Source organism: Rhinopithecus bieti, unplaced genomic scaffold (genome assembly GCF_001698545.2).
Source record: "Rhinopithecus bieti isolate Rb0 unplaced genomic scaffold, ASM169854v2 scaffold_11380, whole genome shotgun sequence".
NCBI lineage: Eukaryota > Metazoa > Chordata > Mammalia > Primates > Cercopithecidae > Rhinopithecus > Rhinopithecus bieti.
The window spans coordinates 3,300,501-3,309,988 of record NW_016807225.1 but is presented as its reverse complement, the minus strand read 5'-3'; the positions used below and the strand labels follow the sequence as shown (position 1 = coordinate 3,309,988).

General features: G+C 53.1%; 1 protein-coding gene across 1 annotated transcript in view; it reads right to left on the bottom strand.

Annotated features, from left to right (window-relative positions):
- Positions 1 to 3,711: 3,711 nt before the first annotated feature.
- The window catches only part of VASH1 (vasohibin 1), a 21,545-nt gene continuing 15,768 nt past the window's right edge, over positions 3,712 to 9,488 (bottom strand). The window contains exons 6-7 of the mRNA XM_017880581.1: positions 8,652 to 8,764; positions 3,712 to 7,778 (exon numbers count right to left, since the gene is read on the bottom strand). Of these exons, the coding sequence (XP_017736070.1) occupies positions 7,706 to 7,778; positions 8,652 to 8,764 (186 nt within the window). The 3' untranslated portion in view covers positions 3,712 to 7,705. The remainder of the gene's footprint in view (positions 7,779 to 8,651; positions 8,765 to 9,488) is intronic.

Below are 9,488 nucleotides of genomic sequence, written 5' to 3'. Positions count from 1 at the left end.
AAAAAATGTCTCTTCCTTCCTAGGCCTAACTCTGCTGGTGCTTTTGTCCTCCAGCCTCCCTATGCAGTAAGACCAGCCAAGCCCACATGTCCACTGGGAGCCCTGAAACCAGGTCTGGTGTTCTGTCTTACCTGAACAGGTTCCCAGAACCCACACCAGGTCTGTGAATCAGTCTCTGAGAATCTGATTGATTTAAAACCACTTGGTTGCTTCCATTGCACTACCTGGGTTGCAATCCACTCACTGATTTAGTAAAAAGAAAATTTAGCAGCCCGGCGCGGTGGCTCACGCCCGTAATCCCAGCACTTTGGGAGGCTGAGGTGGGCAGATCACCTGAGGTCGGGAGTTCCAGACCAGCCTGACCGACATGAAGAAACCCCGTCTCTACTAAAAACACAAAATTAGCCGGGCATGCTGGTGCATGCCTGTAATCCCAGCTACTTGGAAGCTGAGGCAGGAGAATCACTTGAACCTGGGAGGTGGAGGTTGTGGTGAGCCGAGATCGCGCCATTGCACTCCAGCCTGGGCAACAAGAGCGAAACTCCATCTCAAAAAAACAAAGGAAAAAAAAGAAAACTCAGCTAGGGATTAGGAACATCATTTGTCCTCTTGGCCTGTTCGGTTGGTGACTATAGGTAAGTTACTTAACCGCTCTGTATTTCAGTTCACATTGCTTGGTGAAATAGAAATTAAAGTTAATAATCACTTCTACTTGTGAAGAATTTTCAGATCTGAAATTGCTTTGTTTGGGCTTTGGCAAGAAAAGGGTGCTAAGAATTCCAGAGAATTACTGGTAGGAGTTGGGAGCAGATAGTTACCCCAGCCAGGCTAGACAGTTGGGCCCATTGGCTGGGAAGTATTTGAAAGCCCTAAGCTTTGAGGTATATCCCCAAAAACCCCTTCCTGGCAGGGAGGGTTCCTCCTAGTTGCCTCAGTCAGTTAGCATCTGCACGGCACTTCTGTTAGGTTTACACAGTACTTCCACCTCAGCTAGCAAAGACAGTAGCACTGCGTGGTGGCAGTTTAGATGGTGTTCAGATTCTACCTTTACATCTGAGGAAACAGAAATCCCAGAGATAGAATTTGAGAATCTCCTTTGGTTTATTTCTTACTACCCCAAATTTCTCACAAGCCTTTCCAGGATCAGGCGAGGCAGGTTTTCTTGGAAGGCAGATGCTGGTGGTGGGGGCCTGGGCTTGGGGAGCTCAGAGGCAGCTTTTTACTGGAGACCAAGAAGGGTAATGGCCAGTGAGGAGGCTGCTGCTTTTTTTGTTTTGTTTTGCTCTCCAGTTCCTGCCCTGATGTAGCTACTAACTAGAGGAATGTTCTGGTGGTTTTGTTTTTCCTTTTTAAAATTGACTTGTGATAGTTGTACATATTCTGGGGCTGCATGTGATATTTTGATATATGCATACAAAGTGTAATGACCAGTCAGGATATTTAAGGACGTTTATCACCTCAAGCATTTATCTTTTCCTTGTGCTGGGAACATTCCAATTCTTCTAGCTATTTTGAAATATACAATAAATTGTTAACTATAGTCTCCCTACTGTACTATCAAATACTAGAACTTAGTCCTTCTCACCATATTTTTGTACCACCCACCTGCTCTTCATTCTCCTCCCCTGCCTTTCCCAGCCTCTGGTAACCCCATTCTGCCCTCTGTTGGAGGGCTGTGTTTTGATTGGCTGCGTAATGCACAGTGTGGCTTCTCTTCTCCCAGAAGTGGGAGGAGCCACCTCTGGGTTCCACCAGGGGGAGCTGCCCTGCAGCCCTGGGCTCCCATTACTCTGGTCCATGGTCCATCCCCTCTCCTCTCTCTCCTGAGCAAATGTGCTAGACAAGACTGTTCCAGGTATGGGCTAGCCAGACAGCGGCATGGTGGCGAGGATGCAGATCTGCTGGAAGCAAGAAAATGTGGACTTCATGGGTTGTGGATGGAACTCTGCACTTTGTTCCATCCCCAGTCAGTTCCTATGACCTTAAGGCCTGAAGTCTCAGCTTGCTGTGGTGAGGACAGCAGAGCCTACACTTAAAATTCTTGGAGGTTTTGTGCTTCCAACAACCAAGTCCTTTCAGGCTCAGGGTTGGAAACAGTTTGTGTATCTGTGTGCACATTGTCATTTGGGCTGGGCTCAGGTGACCCGCCAGCTGACCTGACATGGCCTCTCCTCATCTTCTGCCAGGTCTCAACAGCTGGTCCCCTCACCCCACTGGCAGACACTAAGGGTTACAGGCAGCTTGCTTCTGGGCCATTCTGCTTGGTTCTTGGTATGACCACTTCCTGTCACTGCTTCCACGGTAGTGGTCCAAATGCTAGCTCCTGGCAAATGGGGCAGTAGAGCTTCAACCCCTTCATTGTCAGGCCTCTGAGAAGGGCCACCTGAACCCAAAGGTCTAACCCAGTTAGTCATGTGCCTAAATTAGGCAGGTGCATGCTGTGAGCCTGAGGAATGGGACAGCAGGAAATGAGGTAACCCCTTCTACCCCCAAGCAGGTTGGGTTCTGATCCTCCAGGAGTCTGCAATGACATTTCCTTCTGCTTTCTAAGAAAATGGCCAGTGTCCACAAAGAGTCTACCTGACTCATTACGTAGATTCTCACCCCAGCACTTACTTACCCAGCCCCTCGTTTGTATAAGAGCAGGCCAGGGGCCCCACTATGTATGAACCTGTCTTGTTGAAGCCTATGAGGCCCTTTATTTGGTATCATATTAGCTGGACTTAAATATGAAAATTACAGCACTGCCTCTATGAAAGGGTGTGCAATGCAAGGTATTCACAAATTCTCGCTACTTTGAAGTGCTTTTTTGGGTAATGTTTTAGCTGGATTTAAAGGAGCCTGTAACACAACTGCCTGTATTTACTGGTGTACAGTCCCAGATGTCTATGGATTCCAGCAGGTCACCTCTCCTTTTTCTAATACCATGCCTCCTTCTCCCCCTGGTCACGACCACACCACTGAAAATAAGGAGGTCTTGTGGTGTGAAGCTACACTTCTAGCCACGATTTTGTGGGGACTGGCTGGGATGAAAAGTAAGAAATACACTTTCCTCTCTCACAGGTTGGGTTTTACTCTTAAGCTGAATGAAAGGAGAACAGAGACAAGGGCAGGAAGGGTTATGGGTGAAATATGCTGTGAAATCTAAAAGATATTTTCTGTGCGAGTCTGGTTTCCACTGTTAGGGCTTGTCTGAAGGTGTGGGAAGAGGTCCAGAGCTGGAGGGACAACAGAGAGGAAGAACAGGGGTTGGTGGATGGGACCCGTAAGTGTTTTCCACACCATGGGTCTGGATGTCAATAGTGATGAGAAGGTTGCTATGGTTTCCTGAGCTATACTCATTTCCCAGGAGAACACGCCCCATTTCTCCTTTGCTCCTGATGGACTGCTGTGGACTGAGACCAGAAGAGCAGGGTCCTGGAATACATCCTGGGAGCTGACTTGAGCCTCTGGAGGCCAGGCCCACTGTGTGAAGAGAAGGGGAAAGCACTGCTCACAGATCAGGGTTAACAAGGCCTGAGTGGTTTCAGCAGGCTGAGAAGGTCTGGGACCCAGAAGTTTCATCACAACTGCAGGGGCTGGGAGGTTTCCTGTTCCCTGGCTTCAGGCTCACCTCAGGTCAGGCTCTTCCCAGAGCCAGTGGGGCTAATGCCGCTGGGCTGGGGGAGGGCTCGGGCCCCAGCCCCAAAGGAAAGGAGACAAGGCTTACTCGTTGTGGTTTCTGCCCAGCCCACACAGCAGGAGCTGGGGAGATTTTATTCGTTTCAGGGGAAAGTGACAACAGGAATGAGCGAAGTGTGAAAGTGAAAGGAAGGGGCAATACTAAGATGAGAACGGCCTGAACAGTCTAGTACAACACTGCAGCCATCCAGAGCTTGAGGGAGGGGAGGTCCATCACCACCAGGCCCTGTGGGCCAAGCACACCCACGTTTCTTCTCTCTTGTCAGATGTGATGAAAAAGGGAAACTTGGGACTCTGGAGCACCAAGATGGAGCCAGACGGTCAATACTGATGGACTTGCAGCTAGCACCATGGCAGCCCTGCCTGGTCTGGGGAAGCTGGCAGGAGGCGATGGTACCTGGGGGGGCAGACTGCCCACCTCCCACTTCTTCAGAGGACTGTTTCCTGCCCTTCACACCATCATCACGTTGGGCCCGGCACTCATGTCCCTGCACTTGGAGTGAGCCCAGGGACACAGGGCAGACACTGGGCGTGCAGATGCTGCTGCCGCTGAGCCAGAAAACATTTCAGGCAGGAAAAGCAGGTGCACACATTCACACAGGCCTCTGGGCACTCCACCAGCCAGAATGAGACCAACTCCTTGACCTGGGAAGTCAAGTCCCAGCAGGAAGGGCTGGAAATCGCACGTGGTCAACTTCTCAGCTCTCTCTGCTCCCCAAACCCTGGCCCTAGGCTTGCTTTGTCATCACATCCCAAGGCCAGAGGGCTGCTGCTGTCCCCAACTTGGCCCTGCCAGAAGAGGGATAGGGGTGGCTGGCATGATGGGTGAGGGGAGCATGAGAATGTGCGGAGGCCTTGGAGGGAGAGGACTGGCAGTTAACGACAGGAAGGCTCTCTATACCTGGCTCCCCAGTGTTCTGCCCCTGGCACTCAGCACAAGGAGCCAGGCTTTGGGGAGACTTTGCAATCACCGCCCCCAATCCTGGTCCATTTTCCCCAGGTAGCTTTCTTGGAACTCACCTTGACCCCTCCTCAGCCAGCAGCCCCCACCTCCAGGGGCAAAGGAGCTGAAAGGCAGTCCTGAACTGGTGGGAGCTGGGGTCCCATCAGCCAGGCCCCGTCCCTCACAGGAAGTGAGATGAGGTGATACCATGGATGGTGACTAAGGCCCCAAAGTCCCTGCCTCTCTGCCTCCCCAGAAACCTCACAGCCAGGCCAGCCCCCGGAGCAGAGCCTGTGTAAACACGCCCAGGAGGGGAGGAGGGGTTGCTACATATGAGAAACAGTTAAAAATAAATTTAAAAAGCACCACTATGTCCTGTGCTGGTCTCCACAGCCCCAAGTCTCAGCTCAGGAAGGGTGAGTGCTGGGGGATTATCAGCTGGGGCTCGGCTCCCTCCCCTGCAGACAGCAAGCAGGTAAGAGCTTCATTTTGCTGTGTTCTCCATGGAGGGCTCTGGGAAAGGATCCTGCAAGTTGGAACCTCCGAAGACTCCAGAACCAGGAGTGTTCTCATATCTACTCCCCTCAAACCCTGTCATTCCCGGGAAGCTCCCAGAGGTGGCTGAGGCCGCGCCCCTGCTCATTAACGGCAGCATCCAGACTCGGAAAGGACCTAGTTTCAGCCTGGCACCTCCCAAGGTGAGCCATCTCTTCTTAGGCATAGTGGGAACATGGAGACCACACCACCCCCACTCCCTGAAAGCTGGGATGGGATGGTGAGTCAGGGGTCACCATGTGCCTATTATTAGTCTGGCTGGAGTTAGGCACCTCCCAGGGCTCAGTGACCCCAGGAGGAACTTGGGGAGGCAAGGGACTGACCAGCTAGCCTCCCAGGATGCCTCTGGCCGGGCCATGCTGGATCTGGCTCTGGGTCAAGCGCTGCTGGTTTGAAGAGCTGCCAGCCTGTGGCGCCTTCCCTGACAGGCACTCTCATCAGCAAAGGCATCCCTGGCTCTGCCTTCCCTTCCTCTTTCTTTGCTTCGAAGGCACCATCCATCTCCCTGGCAGGCCGAGAGCTACACTGTCTGTACTCCACACCACCCCTGCTGCTGACCCAGCAACTCCAAAGGGCCTCTAGTTTGTCCTGCTCTGGGAGGGGACTCAGTGGCTTTTCCTTCTCCTCAGCTGCAAGGATCCTCCCCTGGCCCAGCCCAGCTCTGGGGAACAGGACTTTCCTACACCCCACCTCAAAGCATCTTGGTGGACTTCTCCCCAGCACGAGCTCTCTCTACTTCAGGGATTGCAAACTGGCATCCTCTTTTGCCAGTATTGGGTTTTAAGTTTTATGGAAGTGATCACCAGCATTTAAAAATTCTATTTCACATAAAAAGTCAGAATTCTGGCCTCTGACAAAGCAGACAATCTGGCAACACGGGGCTGGCACTGTAAGAACAGCTGAGCAGCTGTGGCCCCTTTAACAGGGTGTGCCCTCTTCAGGTAGCCATAGTCCCCACGCAGCCCTGCAGCTCTCCTTCTCACCATTTGCTGGCCCTGTTGTCGTTTGAGTTTACAACCCTAGTTCTGATCTTCCTTATGTAGACCCCCAGCCCTTCTGCAGCCTTACTGGCAGCTGCCCCTAGTGGCCTTACAGCCTCTCAGTAAAACAACAAAACCTTAATGGTCATCTCATCCATTTACCCTTCCATAACCCGAATCATTTCTACCTTTCTACGCCTCCTGACAAACAGCCATCTAGTCTTTGCTGTAGGCAACCCATTACTCCTCAAGCAGCCTGATCCTAAACTCTCCCCCACATCCCTTTCTCACTTGCATCCCCCAGTTCCCAGCTGTCCCTCCTCAGTGGCTGCACTGCACCCTTTCCCTGCACCTCCTTGTTGCTTAAGCCTCCAGAACCTACCCCCGGCTCTGCCAACCTCTCTGCATCCTCTCACTTTCCCACCAGGTATCTCATGCTGACGGGCAGGCTGGGGACAACCCCAGGTGCCTAGGTTCTTCCCTGCCAGGGCCCTGATGCCCTGCCACAAGTGACTGGCCCAGCCATCATTGCAACCCCAAGCCAAGATGGGCTGTTAAAGGATGCAGGGCAGGCCTGGGACACAAGCATCCTAGTCTGGTCTTGATTTCCCCAGCAGGGGCTCCTGGCACTGCCAGGGGAAAGACCCAGGCCCAAGCATCCCACCCCATCAACCCATGCCCAGCCACAGCTCCTGGACTGGTGCCCAGGGTCTGCTCAACTCCCACAGCCATGCTGGCCTCAGTGCCATTCTGGGTCCTTCACCAAGCCCAGACCCTCTGCAGGGAGCCCATGGGCTAGAGCAACAGGCAGAGCTGGGACTGAGCAAGTAGACTCGGTTAGGCCCTGGGAACTTTCTGCTCAGAGGTCCTTCCCTGGGCTCTCCTATCACCCCTCCTCTGCCCACACAGCACTGCCCATGGGGACCTCCAGGGCCTGAAGGCTCTCCTAGGCCATGAGCTCATGCTCTTGGGGCAGATGTGGCCTGTGCCAAGCTCCTGGTTAATGGAACAAACCTTTCTCAGGAGGACTCCTACCCTGTTTCCCTTTCCCTGGGTCAAGATTCTGCCAGGGCAGGCAGAACTGGAGAAACATCTCCATCCCACCTCCACCCCCCACCACGGGCCTGGTAAGGCTGGGATATTTCCCACTGATAGGATGCACTGAACTCCCAGAGAGAAGCCAAGGGCAGAGGCACCAGCAGAACCAGCAATCTCTCTCACCTGGCTCCATGGCACATGGATCTCCTAAGCACTGGCCTTCCCACTATCAGCAGATCCATTTGGACTATTTTCCCCAAATACCTTAAACTTCAGTTGTAGAGTTAAAAACTCCAAATAAAATACTAACGGCCTCTAGGCCCAAAGTTAGGGGGCTTGGCTCAGTGGGAGCAGGAGCAGCTTGGGGGGCTGAGCTGGAACACACTCTTGCTGTAGCCTCTTGCCCTGCCTCGTCACCAGCCCTGCCTTCCCCCATGCATGAGGCTGGTTCCAGCAGGTGGATCCTGACCCCTAGGAGTGGGTGGGGCCTGGGGTGCTGGCATCCGCCTCAGACCCGGATCTGGTACCCATTGAGGTCTGGCATGGCTTTGGGCTCTGAAGGCTTCTTGTCACCAGAGGGCCTGCGGGGAGGAAGAGAGCAGAGCAGGAGGAGAGTGAGTGGTCTGTTAGGGAGATGGAGTTGGGGAGCCAGCAGCGGCTGCCTGGTGGCTTCCCAGCCACATTCTCCAAGCAGCCCTCCAACGCACAGCACATGCGTGTGGAAGTGTGTTTTTGGATGCCCTGGCCTGCCTGTGCTGTCTGAATGTGGCCCTGGCTCGCTCTCACAGGCTTGCTCTCTGCTGGAGGCTGGCTAATCAGGCTGCAGTTGGTAGGTAACAGCTTAAAGTACAAATCTCTCTGAGGAGAATCTGTCATCTACAAAAGCCTCTTAGATAAAAGTCACAGATGATGGATATTTTGGTGCCAGAGGTCTGCTTAGTACCCCACCCCTGAATTCATACCAGAGAGGTGACTCCTGAATGACAATTATATTTAAAGCAGGAGTCAGAGTGATGTGTAGGAGCTGAAATCAGAGGAGGAGAGCTGGTATTTCAATGGCTTGTTCTTGCTACCTAGATACAGACAAAAACCAGACTTTTGGGTGGGGGGCAAAGTTATGTTCAAAGCCAGCTAATATTCAGGCCCTCCCCCATGGCATTCCTGGGAGGCTCACTGCCTTGCAGGGCCCCATCCTTTCCACCTTTTCTCTCACATAACCCCTGCTCAGACTAGTGGGCTAGCAGAGTTTGGTTTCTCCGGGGAAGTGGAACTGCCTTGCTGTGGGAAATGTCAATACACAAACCCCTAAACCCACCATCCCAAGTCACCTCCCCTGGGTGGGAGCAAAAAAGAGAGAAGGGTGGGAAAGAGGTACAAAAAAAGAGGGATACACACGATGAGAGGAAAGGAAAAAAACCCTCTTTGGACCCACCCAGGCATGATCCTTCTCTCACCGTCTTTCGCTGCGGCTGTTCCTGCGGTGGGGGCTGGACTGGGCCCGCTGCGGAGAAGAAACATCCTTCTTCCGGTCCTTGGTAGGAGAGGGAGGGCCCGTCCCTTTGCCAATCTAGGTGCAGAGGAGGAAGCAACAGCATCACTCCAGGGCTGCCCTGGAGCCCAACCTCCCCTTCCAGGAGCCACAGGTCCCTGGAGGCTGCCTTGGGGAAGGCCCAGGGAACCTCAATCATGGCTCTGCCCTGTCTGGATCTTTCCCAACCTATTTCCCAGGCACTAAAGCTGCCAGGGCAGGAGTTTCTCCATGGAGCTGTCCAATCCCTGTGGGCCCTTGAAGGCAGAGTGGAAGTGGGGGAAGTCACTGAGATATCATAATATTGCAAAAAGTCCCCCAACAAAGGCCAGGTAAACGTGCCAGTTGTGGGAGCAGCCCATGCTGAACTTGGGGCTGAGATCCCACTCACCCCATAAGGGTGATGCTGGTTATTTCCAGCCATTGAGAAGTCAGATTGGTAACTCTAGCTCTGCTTAAGAAAAAAATGATAGCCAGACGTGGTGGCTCACGCCTGTAATCCCAGCACTTTGGGAGGCCAAGATGGGTGGATCATGAGGTCAGGAGATTGAGACCATCCTGGCTAACACGGTGAAACCCCAGTCTCTACTAAAATACAAAATTAGCTGGGCGAGGTGGCAGGCGCCTGTAGTCCCAGCTACACGGGAGGCTGAGGCAGGAGAATGGCGTGAACCCAGGAGGCGGAGCTTGCAGTGAGTGGAGATTGCGCCACTGCACTCCAGCCTGGGCAACAGAGCCAGACTCCGTCTCAAAAAAAAAAAAA